Source organism: Mustela nivalis, assembly GCF_964662115.1.
Source record: "Mustela nivalis genome assembly, chromosome: 2".
NCBI classification, from domain to species: domain Eukaryota; kingdom Metazoa; phylum Chordata; class Mammalia; order Carnivora; family Mustelidae; genus Mustela; species Mustela nivalis.
The window spans coordinates 33,330,110-33,354,534 of NC_139021.1; the positions used below are offsets into that span (position 1 = coordinate 33,330,110).

At 40.7% G+C, this 24,425-nt stretch overlaps 2 protein-coding genes across 43 annotated transcripts in view; one reads left to right on the forward strand and one right to left on the reverse strand.

The window, feature by feature from the left end:
- The window catches only part of RIMS2 (regulating synaptic membrane exocytosis 2), a 596,172-nt gene extending 583,412 nt beyond the window's left edge, over window positions 1–12,760 (reverse strand). For all 38 annotated transcript variants that reach the window (XM_082719297.1, XM_082719284.1, XM_082719290.1 and 35 more), the window contains exon 1: window positions 12,584–12,760. In XM_082719297.1, the coding sequence (XP_082575423.1) occupies window positions 12,584–12,759 (176 nt within the window). In that variant the 5' untranslated portion in view covers window position 12,760. The remainder of the gene's footprint in view (window positions 1–12,583) is intronic.
- LOC309858964 (uncharacterized protein) lies at window positions 11,712–22,231 on the forward strand. 5 transcript variants are annotated; one of them, XR_014308456.1, is made up of 3 exons: window positions 11,712–11,823; window positions 15,753–15,930; window positions 21,336–22,231. XR_014308456.1 is itself a non-coding variant. In XM_082719339.1 (3 exons), the coding sequence occupies exons 1-2, from the start codon at window positions 11,997–11,999 to the stop codon at window positions 15,753–15,755; spliced, it is 552 nt and encodes a 183-aa protein (XP_082575465.1). In that variant the 5' UTR covers window positions 11,889–11,996; the 3' UTR covers window positions 15,756–15,930; window positions 21,336–22,231. The 5 variants fall into 5 exon arrangements, 1 of the variants encoding a protein (XP_082575465.1); XM_082719339.1 differs by lacking the exon at window positions 11,712–11,823 and adding an exon at window positions 11,889–12,545; XR_014308457.1 differs by lacking the exon at window positions 11,712–11,823 and adding an exon at window positions 12,584–12,675.
- Window positions 22,232–24,425: the final 2,194 nt, after the last annotated feature.

A 24,425-nucleotide genomic window follows, 5' to 3' on the forward strand; every position in this document is an offset into this window, starting at 1 on the left:
GGATATATTGAAGAAAGTAGATTGTGAATACCTCAAGTCATGGTCCATTCACATTCACAATCCCAATAAACTTTTACTGAACCACAGCAAAGCAAACAGATGGCATATCCAAACTGAGTAACTAGTGTTTAATAAAGAGACTATTTTACAAAGGTGTGGGCATGGCTTAAAGAAACCAACAAGCAGTACAGGTGGGCTAGAACCAGAAGAAAGTAGCTATACTAAGAGGGCCAGCAGATAGAACTGTTGTTTTCAGTAGACAGACAACCAACTGTAAAGGCCTACTCCGAAGGAAGACTGGGAAAAATATTATGACCTCACTGTCCCCCCTTCCCTCAAATATCTCATGACAGAGAAGCCAACTGAAAGTCAGGGACAAGAGAGCCCATTGGTGCAATCCATAGAGGTCAGCCTCCACTGTATACAGCAAAGTGAGGGAAAAGTAGTAGAGCAGGAGTAGATCAAGAGGGTTAAAGGGAAAAATATGTAACATGCAGTAATAAAAGTTCAACGACATTCAACTGTATCTCTTTCTGGTCTTACAAAATTCACTTACAATTTCTATAAAGCTTCCTAACCTTTAGTTTGGAAATGGAACTTAACCATTAGGCTTCACCCTGTAAAAGTTCTAACACAAGACTTCAATTTATTCTAAAATGGATCCTAGGATTGCACATTTTTTTGTCTCATCATGAAGTCTGTGTCTACCTCTGCTTCCAGAGCAAGTGTCTCTTTTATGATTCAGTAGATGTACCTTCTTGCAAACTCAGGAACAAATCCCCAGTTGGGGTACAGCCCAGTAGTCACCAAGCAGATAGAACAATCCTTTCCTGGTAAATTCTGTATTCAAGAATCCTATGGCTAAGTTAAGACTTAAGTTAACTTAGACTAATCATTAAAGACAAATCAACCTGTGGTAATGAAGTTCATTACCATGGAAGTACTTCTGGAGTTGACTAGTGCAGGGGGAACTTTAAAACTTTACCAAAGTTCTTTGTTGTTGTTGTTGTTGTTTTTAATTCAATTAGCCAACTTACAGTACATCATTAGTTTCAGGTGTAGTGTTCAATAATTTATCAGTTTCATGTCACACCCAGTGCTCATCACATCACGTGCCCTCCTTAATGCCCATCACCTAGTTACCCGATCCCCCCACCCGGTTCCCCTCCAGCAACCCTCAGTTTGTTTACCAGAGTTAAGAGTCTCTCATGGTGGGGCGCCTGGGTGGCTCAGTCGGTTAAGCAGCTGCCTTCAGCTCAGGTCATGATCCAGCGTCCTGGGATCGAGTCCCACATTGGGCTCCTTGCTTGGCAGGGAGCCTGATTCTCCCTCTGCCTCAGCCTGCCACTCTGTCTGCCTGTGCTCACTCTCTCTCCCTCTCTCTCTCTGACAAATAAATAAACTCTTAAAAAAAAAAAAATCTCTCATGGTTTTTCTTCCTTTCTGATGACTTCCCATTCTCTTTTCCCTCCCCTCCCCTACAGTCCTCTGCCCTGTTTCTTATGTTCCACATATGAGTGAAACCATATAATTGTCTTTCTCTGATTCACTTACTTCACTTAGCATCATACCCTCCAGTTCCATCCATGTTAGTATTCATCCTTTCTGATGTAAAACTTTCCCAGAATTAAATAATCCTTTCTGAGTAAAAACATCCTTTCTAAGTAAAATTTTCCCAGAATTAAATAAATAACAGATAATAAGGAAATTGACATTACTTAAGATAGCCACAGTAGGGACGCCTGGGTGGCTCAGTTGGTTAAGCAGCTGCCTTCGGCTCAGGTCATGATCCCAGCGTGCTGGAATCGAGTCCCACATCAGGCTCCTTGCTGGGCAGGGAGCCTGCTTCTCCCTCTGCCTCTGCCTGTCATTCTGTCTGCCTGTGCTCACTCTCTCCCCCTTTCTCTCTCTGATAAATAAATAAAATCTTTAAAAAAAAAGATAGCCACAGTAATAGATACACTCCTAAAAATCAGTGCCTTAACACAAAAATGTATCTCTTATTCATATAAAGTCTAGCGGGGGAGGGGGGGGGGGACGCGAGAGGGAGTGCCAGGGAAGGCAAGGTTAAATCATTAGCCAGAACTTAATCACAAGAACCCATTTAGAAACAAGGAAAGCTGGAAGAGGTAGCCCAGGCCGGGGCAGCAACAACTCTGTGAAAGAGGAATGTAAATCTTTGATGAAAGTCTAGCTATCTCCACTACAAAATTCATTATTTTTACAGGAAAAAAAAAATGTGTGTGTGAATAAAAGCATTAACTCTTTCAGCTTTAAGTCAAAAGGGATTCTGTGTGATGTGATTATGATGAAAGAGATTGTTCATGTATGTGCCTGAGAAGCAAACCCTTTACCAAAACTACCATTATGGCTATTCTGTTATCTAGCTATACAGTTTAGTATAAACTTTTTTTCCCAGTTTTAGCATCCCAGAATCTGAGTTGCAGGATGCAGGAAACTGCTAAGTTATTTTTCCCTAACAGCTGAACATAAACTTAGGAGGGGGAAAAAAAAACTGCCTAAGTGCATAGAGAGTTCCATCTTCTTCCTGTGTCTAAAGGAGCTTTTAACCAGCATCTCTGTGTAGCAGTAGCAGAACCTACCAAATTCTGAGTGTTACATAAGAATGTTAAATATTTATAATCTATAAACTGTATAAAAGTTCTTAACTCTAAATGCCACCACCATATGATATGGAAAACACAAATTACAGCTTTTTAACATGTATATATAACATAGATACAATACATGTTCATAATACATAAACTGTAGAAAAGTTGTCCATTCTTAGCCTAATTTATACTATCTAGTTGCCTATGGTTTGGGTGGGTAACAACAGTTCTAGAAAGAAGCAGGTGAAATAATATTGTATCAATTCTGGGTCTAGCTGTGTTCTTAACTTTTCCCTTTCTATAATCCTATTTCTAATACTATTTCTGAAACTGCCCATCACAAAATCCAACAAAACTTATCTCTCTTTCATAACACAACACTGACTGAAATCTGCAGTAATTCACTAATACAAAAAAGAACAGAATGTTCACCAACTACAATGTCATTTCCACAGCTAATATCTTTCCTACACTTTCCTGAACTACACTTACATTTCCAAAATTCCCTAGGAGGTCACGTAGGAATATATACAAAAAAGGAAATTTGTAGGGTGCCCAGGTGGCTCATTCGGTTAAGCATTGGCCCTCAGCTCAGGTCATGATCCCAGGGTCCTGGAATTTAGACCCACATAGGGCTCCTTGCTCAGTAGGGAGTCTGGTTCTCCTCCCTCTGCTGCTCTCCCTGCTTGAGAGTGTTCTCTCTTTCTCTCTCTTTCTCGTGCTCTCTCTCTGTCAAATAAAGTTTTTAAAAATCTTAAAAAAAAAAAAAATTTTGAGCTCACCGAGCCTAAAGATACAAACGTAGTGATCCAAAGGGGCACGTGCACCCGAATGTTTATAGCAGCAATGTCCACAATAGCCAAACTATGGAAAGAACCTAGATGTCCATCAACAGATGAATGGATAAAGAAGATGTGGTATATATACACAATGGAATACTATGCAGCCATCAAAAGAAATGAAATCTTGCCATTTGCGACAACATGGATGGAACTAGAGCGTATCATGCTTAGCGAAATAAGACAAGCAGAGAAAGACAACTATCATATGATCTCCCTGATATGAGGAAGTGGTGATGCAACATGGGGGCTTAAGTGGGTAGGAGAAGAATCAATGAAACAAGATGGGATTGGGAGGGAGACAAACCATAAGTGACTCTTAATCTTACAAAACAAACTGAGGGTTGCTGGGGGGAGGGGGATTGGGAGAAGGGGGGTGGGGTTATGGACATTGGGGAGGGTATGTGCTTTGGTGAGTGCTGATTCACAGACCTGTACCCCTGGGGATAAAAATACATGTTTATAAAAAATAAAAAATTAAAATAAATAAATAAATAAATGCAGAAGGTAAGCTTAAAAAAAAAAAATTGTCCTAGTTAAATCTACTATACAAAACAAAAATTGTGTAATAGTTTAAAACACCCAGGGTTGCCTGGGTGGCTCAGTGGGTTAAGGCTCTGCCTTCAGCTCAGGTCATGATCTTAAGGTCCTAGGATAGAGCCCCACATTGGGCTCTCTATACAGCAGGGAGCCTGCTTCCCTCTCTCTCTCTGCCAGCCTCTCTGCCTACTTACGATTTCTCTCTCTGTGTCAAATAAATAAATGAAATCTTTAAAAAAAAAAAAAAAACCAAAGTGAAATTCACTGAGATGAAGTTGTCACTGGGAACAAGGAATGTTCAATAAAAGGAAAACAGATCTGCAGTTCTGAAAAAACTATACAACGGTAATATATTCAGTACAAAAACAAAAAAGTTTTCGAAGCTAAAATATTAAGTAGGCTTCCTCACAATTATGAATGGATTTAAATAGTCCTGATCTTCTTCTTCTCCCCTTTTTCTTCGCCTTCTCTTCTTTCCCCCTTTTGCCCTTCCTATTACTACTCTATTATTTCCATCCTACCCCACTGTATCGCAAGTTGTAGTCACTTCTATAAACATCCACATTATAAACTGTTTAGAGTAAGCAAAACAATAAAAGAAGCCTCTCCCAAGGGCTCTCTCAAGAGAACTCAGATTCTGAGACTAGACCCGGGCAGAGAGTTGGCCATCAGATGAACAAAGATACATATTACGTATAGCGGTCAGTTGAGCGCACCAGGCAGCCTAAGAGCTTACTTGACCCTTTACACACTGTTGTTGGCAAATTCCAATAATTTGGCTCCCAAATATTTCCAAAGGTCTCCTGCCTCTTCACCTCCACCGGGACTGCCTTCTTTCATGTCTCCCTCATGTATCACCTGGATTACTAGAAGAGTCTCCTAACTACTGCTCTTGTCTCTAGCATTACACATTCTCATCAATCCCTCAGACTGAATGGTGTTTTTTTCCAACAAAAGTCTAATTATACTGTGTCACTACTTAAAATCCCTCCATGACTCCCTACTGCCTTCAGGATTAAATCTGAACCAAAAGAAAAATATATAAAGTCTTTGAAGCTCTCACCACTGCCATCTCTCAAGTCTCCTCTACTGACTCACCTCTAATAAACCCTATGTTCCAGACCTTCTAAACCACTTCAAGTCAGTTTCTTGACCATGTCCTGCCTCTTTATTACAAAGCTAAACCCTGGGGTAGGAAAACTTGGGAGTTTTAGTATTTTTGCTTAGAATATCTTTCTCTGCCCAACTAACATCTACTCATCCTTTGAGCCTCAGCCTAGATGTCATCCCCTCCAAAACCGGATCAAGTGCTCGTCTTCCATAAATATATCCATGATTCATTGTGCACGGTGGTCTCCTAGCACTCATCATGCAATATTGTAACTGTGGTTTATCATGTTCCTTATAGTGAGTCCCTAAAGGGTTTGCTGATAATGATACAAAGTGTTTTAACACCCAGAGATAGATATCTGTATTTCATCAGATGACTAGTGAATACAACAGTATCTCTATTCTCTAGAATCTTTAATGTCTAGTAGGAGTAAAATTTCTAAAGAATTTAAAAGGATAAAATGTCTGACACCCTCAAACAATACCAAAGAGACAACATTCTGGGATTGATTAGTCTGACATATTTTTTACTATGGTCATGACATACGAAAAACACCCTTACTGTGTTTTTTCATGACACTTTACATTTCAATGTGTTCATATGATTATAGTTGGCCTCCAACTGTCTGTCTCTGGGGAGAATTGTTTCTATCCAAAATATTTTGTACTTCACTTACCATTCAGCTCTATTAAGCACATTAGAAATTGTCAAACACTTTGAAAGTAATGTAATAATTCTTAAAGCCAAATATCCCTTATATGAAAAAATAATTAAAATTTCAAAATGACATATCACAATTTCTTCTGGTTTCTAGTTAAAACAGATATGTGCTTAGTCTAAAAAAAAGATGATTTGGAATCATACACGAACACTGTAAGTTTGCTTCTAGCAATATAAGCAACATTTGACATATGTTTAAAATTATAGTTGATTTCAAAAATAAGGGCACCACAACCTGAGCAAATTTTTTTCTTTTAGATCATTGAATTTCACCTTGAAAGCAAGCAGTACCTAAATGAACACAGTATCTCATTCCCCATGTTTCATTCATTCACCCAACTAATACTTTTGAGTACTACTATGCATAAAGCATTGTGTTGGGTCAGAAGACGAGGCTGAAATGGCAGGACAGAAGGACAGAAGGGTTGCTCCCCTGAAGTTTATAATCTAGCAGAGTAGACAGACCATAAGCAAATAAGGAAATTGTAAATTTTAATAAGCATAACTGGAGAAATGTTAAAGATGTTGTGAAAAAGAAGAAAGAAGATACTTATGAATATGTGGGCAAGAAGGAGTTCTCTAAGAACACAAACTTGAAGCCAAGGTCAGGGGCACCCACGTGGCTGAGACGCTGAGCATTTGCCTTCGGCTCAGGTCATGATCCCAGAGTCCTGGGATACAGCGCTGCTGGGCAGGAAGCCTGCTTCTCTCTCTCCCACTCCCTCTGCTTATGTTCCCTCTCTCGCTGTCTCTCTCTCTCTATGTCAAATAAATAAAACTTTAAAAAAAAAAAAAGAAAAAAAAGAAGCTAAGGTCAGAAAGATGAGAATGAGGCAAGTCATACAAAGATTGCATGCATCTGAGAAGCAACGCAAAGGAGGGGCGCACTCTGAACTGTAATAATTCTTCAGAATCCATTAACATGATGAGAGTCTCTGAATCTCTGATATAATATGAATAAGACAAATAAATACATATTAGTAGAGTAAAAAAATTGATCCCAGACAAATCTAAAAACAATGTGCACAAACTAGTTCCCTCACATTCGCCCAAGACAATCAGTATCTTCCTGAAAACCAATAATTTCCTGTATTATTTTCACTACTACTCCTTTTTTTTTCAGACTCTCTAAGAATGGTTTTTGCTGAGGAAACTGTTTCCAATCCATCACCTCCCCTCTCCACCCTGACCTTCTAGATAAATAATGAAGTCACTTTAGAATCTTCAGGTATTCTTTTAACGTCCCAGTAGACAAGGAAGAGAATGTCTCAGTTAAAAAAAAAAAAAAAAAAGAAAGAAAGAAAGAAAAGAAAAGCTAAGATTTCACACAGGAATGCTATAATAATATTAAGGTCTAGAAACTGATGTCATGTCTAGAATCAGTTAATAACAACTATTTGTTGCATGCCTACTTATGCCAGGGCATTTACTCTATATTGATCACAGCAATCCTTCAAGGTAGGCATTATTATTCAGAGAATAGAGAGGAGGAAACATGGGCTCAGAGTACTTAACAACATAAGTAAGACCTTACTGTTATTAATTGGTAAAATAAGGTTTCGAGTCAAAATCCATCTGGTCCCTCACTCTTGCCTCCGTTGCCTCTCTCTTTGTCAGACAGTGTGATTGGTTCTTTATCAATATATATTGTTAACAAGAAGATATTATTTAATTGTCCTAGTTACTTTAAAATATAGAAGATATATAAAGATGTACTTTATATTATTATGTATTGTCTCATAAAATGCCAATCAATGTTTTAGAATGCATTTTAAATTCTTCGGAACTATTGGTTTTCAATTTTTGACAATGGCCATGGCTATTTAGGTGTACAATAAATTTTTATTTAAAAGTCTTCATAATCAGTGCTCGCTTCGGCAGCACATATACTAAAAGTCTTCATAATCAAATTACATCTATTATTTGACATGCTTTCTTCTTAAAAATTCATTTAACAACAAAAAATTCATTTAGCTGTGAGAAGACAATATGGTAGGTTTTTAAATATTAGAATGAGGAGATCATTCTAACTATATCACAAACCCCAAAGCCATAAAACAAAAAGTAATAAATTCAAACACATTTTTAAAAAATCCTGACCAATAAAAAAAGTCATAAAGCAAATGACAATAAAAAGAGCTTCTACAATCACTAAAAATGACCAACAGAAAAAACAAGACTTTAAACAAATGTAAAAGGCTCTCAGCCTCACGGATAATAAGAAAATTTCAATTAAATCTACAACGGCATATTTCTCACCAAACTATATTTTGGCAAAGATTATCACACTGAATTGGAAAGGATGTAAGAGTCTCCCTAGTTTATGTCACTTGTACATACTTACTCTGTGAAAGTAAATTTGGCAATATTTATTAAAATTTAAAATACACTGACCTTTTGACCCAACAATGCATTTCTAGGAATTTATTCCAAAGATATATTCACATACATAGGAAATTATATATGTACAAAGATATTTATCACAGTGCTGTTTCTAATGGCAAAATAATTAGAATCAGCCTAAATATCCAAAAATATGGCTCTAGTTAAAGAAATTAAAGAGTATTTACAAAATGAGATCTTATGCAGCATTAAAATGAATGAGAAAACTATATATTAAAAGGTGTGGAACTGATCTCCTAAAAAGTAAACTGCAGTACACATTTGTGTTTTTTATATGTACACATAAACATCCATATACCTGTGTGCACGCACAGACATATGTGTGATGTACACACATATCTACTCCTACATATAGAATATTTCTAGAATGGTATACAATAAACTGACAAGAGTCATTGCCTCTGGCTTAGGGAAAAGCAAGCTAAGAAATTTTGTACTATGGGTAAATATTACCCATTAAATAAAGAAGCTTATAAATTGACTTTGAAAAATGCTCTTAAAATTAAATTACTTAAAAAATCTAGAACTGCTCATCTGTGTTTTAAATGTAAGCTAAATTGTCACTCTGATCTATCATGAAACTTCTACTCTTGACTTCCTTTTTTTGGGGAATAAATTATCCCTTTGACATTAACAGAAAAGCCAAACTAATGATAAAAAAATAATTTATACATCAAGAAACATAATTTCTAATTTGTTATTTTAAAAAACCCTCATCTGAAAGACTAAGATATGCACATAGTAGAAACTCAATAAACACTTACTAAATGAATGCTTTCCTATTGATTTCAGTGGTTTTGTTTTTCTCATACATTTTTTTCACAATACCACATCCAAAAAAAAAAAAACCTCACTGAAAAATATAAACTTAATAAATTATGCTTTTCTTTCAAAGAAATTATTCTTCATTTCCCAATAAAATTAATAATCTGCCTCATTAACATTACCACAAGTCATATCAACATTACCTATTAGGTACCTAATATGTGCAGGTGTTAAAGATGCTGCAAAACAGACTCCAAAGAAGAGTACTTTTTTATTCTTTGAAAGACAAGGCTTAAAAATATTAATAAGTAAAAGAACACTATAGATTTTACCAGTAGATTGAGTTATCAAAACTAAAACTATAAAAGAATTTTCATATAAAGATAAATAAAAGTAATTACTGATCTATTGAGGGATCCACTGAGATATAAAAATGCTTCCAAAATTTTAGTATCTCAATCCCATGTAAAATGAAATTACTTGATGGTGACAGAAGATTTCTTGAGTATGTGGATGTTCAACAAGGCTTTGAAGAAATTGCTAATAATCAAGTATATTAAATGGTTCTTACTTAATCTCTTCCCAAAGAGAAAGATTACTATAGTAATGGTATCAGTAGTGGTCTCAATCTCCTTTGATTGCTCACCTCTCATTAAAATCTACAATCTATCTCAGGCATGAGCTTCTTAATATACATATATTTATTCATAAATTATATGCATCTTAACATCATAAATCTATATGTTAAATATCAGTAAAACTTATTTTCTTTTTCAAATCTATTTTTCAAATAAAACTTTTCTTTTTCAAATTTCAAATAGAAATATGTTTTAATACTCTCTTCCTCTACTCCAACGTATCATCTCGTGATGTATACTTTAGGATGTATGCCCCACTCTGTATGAATACTTAGTATGAAAATATCTTCATCCAATGGTTTCAAATTTTCACACATCAAACTTATCTTTTAACATAGTTGTTACAAGTAGCAGACATGAACTAGAGTTTCAGTTTCTCTCTGCCCATGACCTTCTCTCAGAATAGATGTTAACATGCAATTAAATGGACATCACTAAAGAAAAACAAAGGATAATGTTGTCTTGAACAGATGAATGGCCCCTAAAACTTAATGAAAAATAGTAATTATTGATGAACACTAGTGTCACTTTTTCTTACATATAGTATTTATAACTTAATATCCAATACTGATATTATTTAATAAATCATAAAATTCTTCAAAACAGTCTTTATTATAATCCTATCATAAAGTCTTCTTTTCCTCATTTTCCTTGCCTAGTCTTACTTTATTACAAAAGCCAAAAACATTTTTAAACAACATCTAAAATTAGATGCTTTATGCTTTAATCTCCAAAAAACTTCTTGCTCAAATGAATATAAAAATAATTCTGAAACCAGGTAGGCCATTTTGAGGTATGACTCTTTCTAAGACTGTTAGGTAGAAATGCAAATAGATATTTAAAATAAATATGAACAGATTTTTCAGCAATGTAATTTCATAGACTATGACTGTGTGTTTAGAGAATGTTTCTACCTAAACTGTGCAATTATGAATAGATGAACATTATATGTATTTGCATAGTATGTAGGTTTACATAGAAAAGTAATCTATGTAATGTAATGTACCTACTTGAAAAACCCTTTCACAACATTTTCCTAATATAACATACTGGTCACTCTGAGTAATTCTTAATTTAGTATTCAAAAGTTCATTTACATTTCTATATATCAGAACAATAGTGAAGTAGCCACCAAATACTATGATATAGCATACTACAAAGAAATAAAAACACATTGTACATTTAAATATATGGGTCAAAGAAATAAAACCTATGTTTTATTTGACATCATTTTGGAACCACTAATTTTATTGCAATTATAGTAAAAATATAGATTCATATATCTAAATATCAAACTCAAAGTTTTCAAAAGCTTGCTGTTGTCAGTACATATATTTAAAGCAAAGTGAGTAGAATGCTCAAAAAGCTTTTAAAAATAATGCTTTATTCCTCCATTAGTTAAAATAAACTACTTAAATCTCTTAACGGTTTTTCATTTCCCAAGCCTACTAATAAATCATATTCCCAAACAAGTCTCCAAACCCAGAAATTAGCTTTGAAGAAGTAATTCTTCTTTATTCCAGTTAATATGTCAGGAACATTTGCTATCTTGGTGCTTCAATATTTTTTGAGAAATTTTCTTTTTCTCAGACATTTAATACATTCGTTACCACAATTATATTATTTTTCATTAAAATATAAAAACATATATGTGTAGACAGAAAGTTGTTTCTTTGTAAGTATTAAAGAATACTGAATTCAACAACCTGTTTTTAAAGTTTACGTGATTAGAGGTCAGTGTATTAGTTCCTTCACAGAGGAACTCTACTCTTTCAACTGTATGTTTCTGTGGAGAATATGGGAAACTTGATAACACACAGAAAAAGCATCCCACCTTTAGCACATAAACTGTACAAGTTAATCTCTTAGTGAATAAATAATTCATTTCACTAAAAAGAAAAAAAAAGTTGAGTTGGAAAAACACAAAAAGGTTACGCATCTCCTGCACAATCTCTTTCATACAGTAACTGAGAAACCAAATACCCATAAAACATTTAAAAGTAAACCTGTAGAAACAAATCTCTTTGCTAGCCTGACAAGAAAAGGAGTCTCAAAGCTGTGTATGCGTCTGGACAGTTCCCTGGTGCTGAAGTTCCACAGCGCTAAACCGATGCCTGGGTGCTGCTTTTACTATCCCACCCTCGCCAAAATCCCGGATGCCTACACTACGAACACTAGTAGTAAAACTTCACAAGGTAGGAAGCATCCCAAACTGCTGGGGTGGAAGGAACGGGAGCCTCTCCAGAGTCTCTTCGGGATTAAACAGATTTACTAGTTGCAAACAGGAAGAGCAGCAGAGTGCAGGGTGTTAGAACCCGCCGAGGGGGAGGGGCTGGAAGATGGCGGCGGCCGCACACCCACCCGAGACATGCCAGAGCTTAGGCCCCTCGCCTGCACCGCCGCCCTCCTGCCCGCAGCGACCGTGGGCCGCTCTGCTCGTCTCCGCGTCGGAGGCAGAGCCGCCCTGCGGAAACGCGGGACGAGGCGCCCCGGCTGCGCCTGCATCCCCAGCGGCGCGCCTTCGCCCGGGTCCCGGCCAGGGAGCACCTGTGCACGGCCATATTGGATTCATTGCCCCAGTGACTGCCTCCGCGCGGGGGCGGCTGGAAAGGAGAGGGGACGCGCGGAGCCTGGGTTCAGCTTCAGCCCCGTGGGGGCCCTGGAGCCAAACTGGCCCGCGGGGGAAGCCGGAAGGACGCCCGGGAAAATCACAACGTCCAGGGGCTCTGCACCCTCATCTCAGCCGGCCTCGGCGCCCTCTCTCCCCGGCACACACCCCCGCGCTCTGACACCCAGAAAGCAGCCCCGGCTGCCGGCGCCGGCCGCAGCCCTCGTGGCCCAGGCGCAGCCGGCTGGAGGGAGGGCGGCGATCCGGGGCGCGCAGGCGGCCGCAGGGCAGCGGCCGTGGGGGCGGAGGGTAAGGAGGGAGGCGGGAAGATGGAGCCGAGTCCTTACTTGAGCACCGACTGCTCCTTCTCCTCTTCTTTCTTCTGCCGATCCATGACGGCCAGGATGATTTTCCTCTCCTCCTCCGTGAGGTGGCTGAGGTCGGGCATCTCGGGCTGCAGGGGCGGCTGAGAGGCCGCCGGGGTGGGAGCCGGGCGGCCCCGCGGCCCGACCGGAGCCGACATGTTTGGTGGAGCTTAACCACCCTAGGGAAGCAGGGAGGCAACTCCACTGGCGGCGGCGGCGGCACCCGCGCGGGCGGCTGGGGCAGCCTCCGGCGCCGGGACAAATACATACAAATCAATGGCCTTCAATCCGAGGCGACAGCCCCCCCTCCCCCAAGAAAGAAAGAAAGGGGCGGGGGGAGGGGGAGGGCGAGCGCGGGGGGGGGGGGGGAGTGAGGGCTGAGGAGTGCGCTCCGGGAAATGTTTCTTCTTCCCGGGGGCGAAGGGCTGGCAAGTGAGCGGTTTGGCGGAAAGGAGCGGGAGGCCGGGCTGGGACGCGGTGTGCGCGGAGCGGCGGGGGAGGGTGGTGGAGTAAGGTGGCAGGGACGACTAAGGGTGGGGTGACTGGAGGGAGCGGGCGGGAGGGCGGCGCGCCGGCCCGGGCGGGAGTGTGTCCGGCGGGGGCGCGCGCCGCCGCGGAGGGGAGAGGGGTGAGCTGCGAACTAGCCCCCCTGGGGGAGTCCCGAGAACTCGCTCCGAGCGCCGGGAGACGGCGTCCTGCCAACCGGAGGGGCGCCGGGGCGGGAGCGGAGAGGGTGGTGAGGAAACAGGGGCTAATTTCCCAGAGAAGCAGCTCAGCCGTCCCGCCGACTGACGCGTCTCTGGGCTTCAGGCGCCGCGGAGGGAGGACTCCTCCAGAAACGCCCGGGAAAGGGCCGCGGGGCCGAGCACGGCCGCCGGAGAGCGCTCCGGGCTAGAGCGGGGAAGCGAAAGCGAGGAAGGGATGACAAGGGCTAGCGGCGGAGATTCCCGGGGTCGGGGCCCATCGGCTGCCAACGCCCGGATCCAAGCGCGCTCCGACGCGTAGCGGGGACGGGCGCTGCTGCTTCCTCATCACGCGCCTGCCCGCGGACCCTCGGCCGCCGCCGCCCCTTGGGTCCCTGGAGTCGGCGCCGAGGGCCGGCTCTCTACGCCGCCGCTGCTGCCGCCGCCGCTCGGTGCCGCCGCCCGCGCCTCCTCCGCCCCTCCGCCTCCCGGGCTCCTCCCGCCGGGACCGCGTCACCTCCCGGCCGCCCAAGCCAGAGCTTGGCAAGCACCCCTCCCGAGCGCGACCTGTGGGCTGGGGGCGGGCGGGGAGCGGGGAGCGAGTTTTCAAGGGAGGGGTGGAGAACTCGAGCCTGTGCGGTGGCCCCCGAGGAGTGGAGAGTCGGGGCGAGGAGTGAGCCTTGGTAGATGGGGGCGCACTGTGGGTCAGGTCGGAGGTAAAGAAGTGGAAACCTGGGGCCCGGGGAGCAGTGTCAGGTCCGGAGATGGGGTGGGACTGGGAAGTGGGGGCACCTATGGTTTGGGAAAGGAGGGAACTGTGCGGAAGAAGGGGGAGATGCCTCTGTGTCGGGCTTGGAGGTGAAAGCGTGCGTGGAGGGGCTCCCGAGGTATCGTGAGTGGGGTCCTGGAAGGAGGGAGAGTATAGGGTTGGGGAGGTCCCCTCCGGTGCCGGGGTTGAGAGGACCCTCTGGGGTTCCTTGAGGGGAGGGAGAGGGAGCTACGAGCGAGTAGGGAGTGCAGGTGATGTCGAGGTCCTGGGAGCCGGTGCAGGAGGTGGGGGTTGGGGAGGAGAGGATGAGGAAGTTCTGGAAAACTGAGGGCTTTCGGCCAAGGGTGCGTGGAGAGGCACGGAGGTGCGATTGGGGGAGTTAGGGTTTGTCTGGGAGAGGTGTGAGGATAAAGAGGACCCGGGAAGCTGCGAGGGTGCTGGGATAATCGGGAGGGTGATTGAGCTTGGGCCAAGAGCTTGGGTCTATTTGGCCCTTCCTGGGGGGCCTAGTCTAGAGAGAAAAGACAGAAGCGAGGGGATCGGGTTAGCGTCTGCGTCTGTTTTTAGAGGCACAGAGATGGATTCAGTGAAAGATAAGAAAACCAGCTGGGGGAGAATGGCAGTGGCTGGAAGGCCCTGGGCGAAGTCTTGACAACCCTCTGGGTGGGGGCACTGCTGGGAGCGGGCTGGGAGGGAAGGAGGGAAGGCCCGAGTGGCCCTGACTGGAGGCGCAGCACTAGTGACCATCCCCTTCTGGGCGCTCTCCACAAGAGATTCGGGGAGTGTGTGTGTGCATGTGGCTATGTGTATGTACACAACCCGACCTCACCTTCCACACTTGCAGTGTTTAGTACCAGGCTAGATTATGGTCGGATGAGTAGTGTAAAGCCTTTGGGGGTTGTATTATATTTACCTTCTTGGTGTGTAGTAAGCACTCTCCCTCCTGCCTCTGTTCCCCAGATACCGTATGACTAACTCCCAATTTAAGAGAGCTGGGGACAGACAAAGCAGCCCTAGAAGTCTCTTGTGACTTCTAAGCTTAAATGTCTGTGTTTCTTTCTCTCGTGCCTTATAATTGGGAAGAGGGAAGAAGGAAAAGTTGACTTAAGTACTTTTTTTTTTTAACTCACCTGCTTCAAACCAAACTAGCATGCTCCAAATAATTCCGTTTTCATATTTTTAGAGTTAAGCAAACTAGAAGGGATCATATGTATCCCAATTTATTAAATGTTGTTTTAGTTGAAAGAGAATTTGTGTAAGTCTCTAAGCCAACCCTGTCATCCTATGGGACACTGAGGTCTTGAAAATCAGCCACCTAGTAAATGGCAGCACTACAACTAGAACCTAGATATTTTTACTCCAGTGTGAAACCATGGCAGTTTTCAACCCTGGCTGCACATTACAATTATCTGGGTCACTTCAAAAATACCACCTGGGTCCAACCCTAGATCAAATGACTCAATCTCTGGAGTTAGGACCCTGGCCTGCTCATGGGTATATTTTGAACACTCCCTCAGTGACTGATGTACAGCAAACGTTCAGAATTACACCATGAGCATTGCAAAATAGAAAATGGGAGGAACTGGGGAGGGAAAAACAAGAAGAACACTTGTTTTAGTCATTTTAGCTATTTTGAGTACAGAAAGGCGAACTTAAAAGCGGTTGTCCAAATTAAACAGTTTCGGTGTTTCCTTTACAGTAGATCCCCGTCCTAGGCCCTGCACTATTTTCTACTGGTAACAGCAGGGTGCCGGTGGCTGTGTTTCCCTGCACCCTCAATGCCTCTCACCTGCCTGGAGACATACCTACAGGTGAAATCCAATGCACATGAGATGGTATCACAGGGACAGCTGACATCTTACAGGATTGAAGCAGAAGTGAGTGATCTTACTGTGTTTCATTTTTACATTTCTTTACTACAACACGTGATTTTCCTATTAAAGGAAATCCTCAGAAGTATCTTAAAATCATCTTCTCCCTTGATTCATACATCTTTTCAAAGCAAAAATGTGTCAGACTCTATATCATACAGATAAAATATATTCACATAGAATTTTAAATAGGCTACTTTTTAAAGTAATAGGCCCAATTTAGTGTAAGATTGCTATGCTCAGAACTAGAAGTACCTTCAAAAGATTTCTATCTTTTGATCTATAGTCTGGATCTTAGAGGCGTTTTGTTTGTTCTGGTATAGTATTTACTTAAAATGTTTCCATATCTTACTATATCCTGTATGGCATATGTTTTGCTTGGGCATATATTCTCTCAAATATATGAATTTGAGGTAGTTCAAACTGATCGTTCCTCTTAACTTTAGAAGTAATTGACCAGGGGCACCTGGGTGGCTCAGTGGGTTAAGCCAATGCCTTCGGCTCAGGTCATGATCTTGGGGTCCTGGGATTGAGTCCCGCATCGGGCTCCCTGCTCAGCAGGGAGCCTGCTTCCCTCTTTCTCTCTATCTCTCTCTGCCTGCCTCTCCATCTACTTGTGATCTCTCTCTGTCAAATAAATAAATAAAATCTTAAAAAAAAAAAAAGAAGAAGTAATTGACCATCTTCATCATTGAATTCTCAAGGTCCTCTTGATAGGCACACTAAGTCCAAAATGTTAAGTCCTTTTTCAATTCCTATAGGAATACAGGTTTGTGAAGACTGTAAGTCTGTGGACTCTAATACTTACATGTGAGTAAGAGGTACCTGTAATCTACTAGATAAGTCATAGGAGGCATATCTAAACTAAAACCATAAACTACCTTCTTTTTTTTTTTTCCAAGATTTTATTTATATTTTTGACAGAGATCACAAGTACAAAGAGAGAGATGGGGAAACAGGCTCCTTGCCAAGCAAAGAGCCCAATGCGGGGCTCTCAATCCCAGGACCCTGGGATCATGACCTGAGCTGAACACAGAGGCTTTAACCCACTGAGCCACCCAGGCGCCCCTAAAATCATAAACTAATCACATCACTAGAATTTACTGAGGACTTAGTACTCTGCTAACATTATCTGGCTCCCTGAAATGCTTGAAACCACTGCAGCTTTCCTACTGTCCATGAATATACTTAGATGGTTGGCATATCAATAGTTTCTCCCAACAGATCTCCCTGCTTGTATCCTTGTGGCTCTACAGTCTTTTCTCAACACAGCATGAAAAGCAAGCTTCCTAAAACATTAATCAGATTGTATCATTCCATGGGTCAAAATCTTGTGGTGGCTCTCCATTTTCAGTAAGTCAAAGTTAAATTCTTTTTTTTTTTTTTGAAGATTTTATTTATTTATTTGACAAACAGAGGGAGATCACAAGTAGACAGAGAGGCAGGCAGAGAGAGAGGAGGAAGCAGGCTCCCTGCTGAGCAGCGAGCCTAACGTGGGACTTGATCGCAGGACCCTGAGATCTTGACCTGAGCAGAAGGCAGAAGCTTAACCCACTGAGCCACCCAGGCACCCAAAGTTAAATTCTTTTTTTTTTTTTTAAGATTTTTTTTAAAGATTTTATTTATTTATTTGACAGAGATCACAAGTGGGCAGAGAGGCAGGCGGGGGGGGGGGGGGGGGGAAGCAGGCTCCCTACAGAGCAGAGAGCCCAATGCAGGGCCAGATCCCAGGACCCTGGGAATCATGACCTGAGCTGAAGGCAGAGGCTTTAACCCACTGAGCCACCCAGGTGCCCCCAAAGTTAAAGTCTTTAATTGGCATACAAGTCCCACATAATGCCTCTCAGCTCATCCATTACTTTCTTTCAGGCTTTCCTCTAGCTGTTCCCTCTGCCTAGAACATTTTTCACTGAAATATCCACTTGGTGACTTCCTCTGCTCCTTCAAACTTTTGCTCCTTTCTTCATCCTATTTAATATTCCAGCCTGCCCCACTGCTCCCTGGTTGCCCCCCTCTCCATTATTGTTTCCTACTTTTCTTCTTTCCATAGCACTGGCCATTCTCTAACAACTTTCACTCCACGCTCACTAATCTTCCAACTTATTATGCGTATCAATAGTTACCAACTTCCCTCTACTGGAACATAAGCACGTGTACAGAGCAGGATTTTTCCTCATGTAGCCCAAGCACCTAGGCAGTACACAGCACACGGTAGGTGTTCCAACAGACACCTGCTGAATGAATTTCTGGAGAGAATTTGTCATCCTTATTGGTTTAAGTTGGGCAGGAGAAAGAGGAAAAAGCATTCTCAAAAGAGGGAAACACAGGTACAGGGAAATAAGATCTAAACTTTGTCAAGGTTTCCTTTATGGTTCATCTCCTACCTACCTCTGGGCTTTTCTCCAATCCAACCTACCAACATATTCCCCTCTTCAGCCATGACAAACTTCGTGCACTTTACTGAATGTGTAGTTTCTTATTTCTGTGACTTTCCACTCCCTCTCCCATAACCTTCCTCTCCATCAGTTATCTTCTTTGACTTCATATATTCATCCCTCCCTTTCTCCTCTTTCCAACTTTTTAGCCCTGCCTCTCTTAGCACTGCACAGACCTTGCTCACAAATAGCACTTGTCACATGACATTGTAAGCATTTACCCCCTTCTCTGTAGCCTCAACTACACCATGAATTCTTTAAGAGCAAGGAATATTCCTTTCACTCCCATTTCCCCATGGCCTGCCAAACTGTCTTATATATTAAAGGGGCTCAGTAAATACATGCTGCACAATTACATGAGTGGTCACAAAGTTATGAGAAAAATCACTGTTACTGCAGTATCCAGGGAAAGAGGCAGAGAACCATAGCAAGAGATAAAGCTGGAGAAATAGGTTGTAGGAAGATTATGCTACAACCTTATATGCTGTGATGAAGAATCTGAACTTGTTCTATAGTCCTTGGACAGGATGTGGAGGGTTTTTTTAATGCACAGGACTAACATGATCAGCTTTAATTTTCAGGAGCATATCCTGACTTCAGTTCTTCATCTATATCCAAAACAGCTGCTAATCAAATTACGGAAAGGACACAGATGTGCAGTGGACTTGGAGTCGCAGTCACAGAATTTTTACCTCCTGTCTCCAGAATTCATTTTTCTGGCCGTTTTGCTCAGTAGATTATAACAGCATGATAATGAGGCCAAGGTCATGGTTTAAATCCCTGGGTGAGTCAGTCAGTACAGTGGCCACAGGTGACTGTTAATCTTGCCAGCTGTCAAATGACAACATGTTATTTCTTGACCAGGAACTGAGTGGAAGAATATGATTGGTTCACCAAAAGTTAATCAGCATTATTGGAAAAGCAACACAGAGTACTTAGCTGTGGTTATAGGACCATACTGTCTTTTTAAATTAAATAATGGTATTATATTAGGGATAACAAAAGAGCACAGCATCAAAGAAAGAATACATTGTTTATTCCTAGAAAAGAAGCTTGAGATTAGTACAGTTTAATTATTGGGATTTGAGGTCAAGAAGTAATGAAAAATTTAGTGGATGTTGGTGTAGATAAGCTTTATTAATTACTTTTTGTGTATTTAGCCATGTAGGAAGTTATTTCTTAATTATTATGTCATAAAACCCACAGAATCATTTACATTAAAAGGATCTGGGAAAATCATATACTAATCCTCCTTCATTTATAGCATTATAAAGTTATTTCTATTTTTATTCCCTCCTAGCAGACAGGGAGCACATCTTTAAAGTGAAATAGGACAATATTAGAGGTTGGGACATAGAGGCATAACTGATGTTACTATTTTCATAATTATACCTTCATCTTAGTTACAACTCTAACCACTTACAATAGTAAAAAAAAACAAGTGAATTTTATGAGATCAGAAATAAAATAAAAATACCCAATGGACAAATGGTTCTAGGCCTTAAATAGCAATTAAATAGCAACAGCTGCTAACATCATAAAAGATAATCAGCCAGGCATTATGTGCTTCCTGATGTAAGAACACAGAACACATCACAACCTGTGAAGTTGTCTTACAAAAAAAAAAGAAACAAAAAAAAACCCACCTGAATTTGAACATCTTCTGGATCCACCTATCAGTTACAGCAAACATTGAGAACAAAGGAACATATTAAACTGCACCATGTAATATGTGGAATGAAATTCAGCTTTTTCAGCAAATACAAGGAAAAAATAAAGAGCCAGAGGGAGGATCTATACTTAAAATGAAACTCAAAAGACCTCATCCAAGTACAGGAATTCATGAACCTCATTTGGACCTTGATTTTTTTAAAAAAGACTGGAAAAACTTTTGAGAGAACTGGAAATTTGTGTAGCAACAAAGTATTTGATAATAGCAGGTAATTTTTTTAGGTTAATAATGATACTGTGATGATATTAAAAAATAAGACTCCCTAGTGATGCATACTAGGATACCTATGGATGAAATCCCCAGATGTGATATCTGAGATTTGCTCAGATATGGATGGGGGTGTGAATGGAGCAAAACTGGCCATGGAAGACAGTACAAAATCCTGCATAATAAAAGTTTTTAGCAAAAGAATAAGAGTCTCTAGTTTCCACTCTGGCTGACTTTCATTAAACTAGAAAATCAACAAACTCAGATAACCTTTGATCAATTCATTATTGGATACATACCATGGTAGCTGCTTTCACATTTTACCACCTTCTCCCGCCATCCTATGAAGAATTAGTATCACTTCATTTCACAGGTTAGAAAACGACCTGAGAGGTTACCTGATTTGGGTGAAGGAAGAGATTGAATTCCAAGGCATATTTTCAAATCGAGTTCTTCCAGCCCCCCTGTCCACTAAGAACACCACTATACACAATTGCTTAATATTGTTATATGCATATATTGTTTCCTTGACTAAAATACAAGTACACTTTTACTGCAATGCTTAACATATAATAGGCATCATAAAATAGTTACATGTAACAAACTGTCATACTTAAAATGGCAACAAAAAAAATTGTAACAAAAACTAATGTTTAGTTAAGGAGACTGTATGTTCCAGTTTGCCTAACACTATCCCAGCATGCCCAGGACAGCCCTTGTGTAATCTGGTTGATCAGATATTAATTATTAATTACAACTCCTTTCACTCTCAAAAGTACCCTAGTTTGTCCATCAGATTTTGTGGTTGTGCTGTATTTGGTGCAATATGAATTGGGCTCATGTGTATAATATGTAATGGGTATAGAAAATCTATTTCAATTCAAACAGTGTGTTCCACAATAAAGGTCTATCTCATAACCATCATGTAATTACCATACTGCATGCTAGACATTTAATAAATTTGATTGAAATAGAGTTAATGAATTCTCCATTAGAAAACCATAAAACCCCTCTGATTAGATTATATTCTCCCCCAGGACAAGATTTTGACTCCATCTGGAATCCAGAAATAGGAATACCAAGAATACTGAGACCATCTTCAAATGAAGATTCATGGCAAAAATGGATCAAACAGCCTAGGATTTGTAAGACAAGCATAACAATGGATATAGAAGTCATCCACATACGCTAAAATATAGTGCAAGAAGATAAAGCCATAACAATCTTCCCCACTGGAAGAAAAGATAATAGTTGTTTATTTGAAAACATGTAAGAAATGATTGTGGAAGTCTTGGCCAAAATCTAATCACATAGGAATAGCCTGCAATCTAAGATTTCTCAAAAAATTGTGGCTTTCAGAGACACAAGGTGGGTTTATCTTCTGCAACATGAACTGGCTGCTGTATACTTGAAATGCCTCCCTCTGCCCATGAAGATCACTTTAGCCTTATCTAGATTGTGCCTGATCCAAATGCTTTCGTCCATGTCCTTTACTCTCCAGACACTGTGAAATTCAAGAAACTGCATCCTAGATCTGATGAAAGGAGAGGCAAAGCTTACTATCAGCTGTGCACTGATGGTACTGCATCCCTAATTACTTTACTATCTTTCTGATTAGCGTCATATAACACTAAACTGAAAGGGAGATAGAAGAGAGTCCTGTCATTTCCCACAAGGGAAAGGTGAAGAAAAGAAAGCAGAAGAGATCAAGACTAATCCAAGTTTACTAGAGTCTTTATCTTAGTCAATGATAATTTAGTTCACCCAAATGTCAGAGAGAGAGTAATACATTTATCACTTATTGGCTGGGTGTTTTATAGGGTGCCTCATATATACAGAGAAAATCTCACCATGCCAATTATTTTGGGAAAGTTACTCAACTTTGGGGGGCTTTGGTTTTCCTCTTATAAAATAAAATTGTTCTACCAAGTGATCAGTATGATTCTTTCTACCTTTCAAATGTAATGATTCTATAAAATACTACCATTATCTAGGACTTCTGAAACATAACAAACAGTAAGCATGTACCGGGAACTACTGAGGAAAACATAGCTGCGTAAGAAATAATGTCTACCTCAAAAACTTCACAAGTCTGGCATGAGGCACAAACACTTATAATCCACTGTGATACATGCTATAAGAGAGGTATCTATCTAATTCTGTGGGAGTAAAAAGAGAGGATATACCTACCTTTTATGAGAAACCATGGGAAATTTTCACATTTTCTTTTTTAGATTTTATTCATTTATTTACTTTCTTATGAGAGCAAAAGCATGGGTGGAGAAGGGGCAGAGGGAGAGGGAGAAGCAGACTCCCCACTAAGCAGGGAGCCTGATGTGGGGCTTGATCCCGGGACCCTGGGATCATGACCTGAACTGAAGGCAGAGGCTTAACCGACTGAGCCACTCAGGCGCCCCAAAACCATAACAAATTTTCAAATGGGTTTTGAGAAAAAGGTTATTTAGGCAGAAGAACAAAGATGAATATATGGAATTGCAAATTAGTTTGTATGACCTGGAGTGTGGGTCTTAAGAGGTTGGGAAGGGGCGGTTGCTGCAAATGAGGCTGGAAGCAGAAGCTCTGAGATAGGGTAAGGAGTTGGGACTTCATCCTGCAACAATGCTTCCCAAACTTGAAAGTGCATAAAAATCACCTTTGTGGATTTAATTAAAATACAGATTCAGAGTCACTTAGTTTTGGGTCAAGCCTGAGAGTCTGCATCTAGTGTTCTGGTCCATGGACCACATTTTGACTATGAAGTGTATTCTGAAGTAGGAAAGTGATATGGTAAGATTGTTTTTAGGAAAAGTTACTCTGTGAACAGGTAGGGAGTGAAATGGACAGAAGCTAGATTGGTGGTAAAGAGAAAAATGAGGAAGCTATTGAAATAATGAAGGTCACATAGAACCTGAACCGTGGTAATGGAGACGGAAAAGAGGGGGTTGTCTTTAAAATACTTTTTACGGGGTGCCTGGGTGGCTCAGTGGGTTAAAGCCTCTGCCTTCCGCTCAGGTCATGATCCCAGGGTCCTGGGATTGAGCCCCGCATCAGGCTCTCTGCTTAGCAGGGAGCCTGCTTCCTCCTCTCTCTCCATCTCTCTGCCTGCCTCTCTGCCTACTTGTGATCTCTGTCTATCAAATAAATAAATTCTTTAAAAAAATAAAATAAAATACTTTTTTACATGTAGGACATACTCTTTTTATAAGAATGAGACTTGATGACCAATCAGCTGTGACAGGTGAGGGAGAGAGAGGAGTCCAACAAGAATCCAGTAGTCTCACTTAATTTGATTTAATCCACTGAGCCACGCAGGCACCCCTGGTCACTTAATTTGATTTAAAAGTATTAAATCAGGGTTGAACTACATCCCCAAAATAAGAAGAGACCATAAAAACACACTGGTTTTGGTTATAGCCATCTTTGGCCATTGTTCTATTTAACTTATGAGTCTCAGATTGATCTAGAACTATGTTGTCCAACATAGTAGCCACTAGCCATAACCATACTAGCCACACATGGCTATTTAAATTTAAATCAGTTTATTACTATATTAATTAAAATCAAATAACATTAGAAATTCAGTTCTACACTTCAAGTGTATATATGTGGCTAGTGGCTACATTTTGCAGAGTATATACCAGTATATATACTATATATATATATAGTATATATACCAGTATAAAACATTTTCATCTTAGAAGAAATTTCTATTCCACAGCATAATAAAGGATCAGTTCAGCATCTGTACTGTAGGGAATCTACATAAAAAGCATCCCAATGTCCTTGGTTTTTTTTTCAATTTCTTTTAAAATACATCATTTTGTAAAATATTTTTAATATTTTTTTTTTACCCAACAGTCAAGGAATTAAGAAATGGTAACATTTGAAAACCACACTGAAGGTGTAGAAATCTTGGCAGGCTCAACAACATCATTTTCCTTTGAGAAACAACACCAGGGTTTGGAAATCCCAGAAGATGTCTCAAGATCATAACACCCTGGAGAAAATGAGCTCATTTGTAAGTGAGTGCATGAGAATGGTAACAGACACATTCCCCATATGTAAGCAATGGATAAATAAGGCTTCATTGTAAGGCCTCGTGCAATTGCCACGAGTAGTTTCAAGAT

What these genes read in the sequence shown, in the direction of transcription:
- LOC309858964 (XM_082719339.1), top strand. Translation starts at nt 11,997, where the DNA reads ATGCCAGAGCTTAGGCCCCTCGCCTGCACCGCCGCCCTCCTGCCCGCA.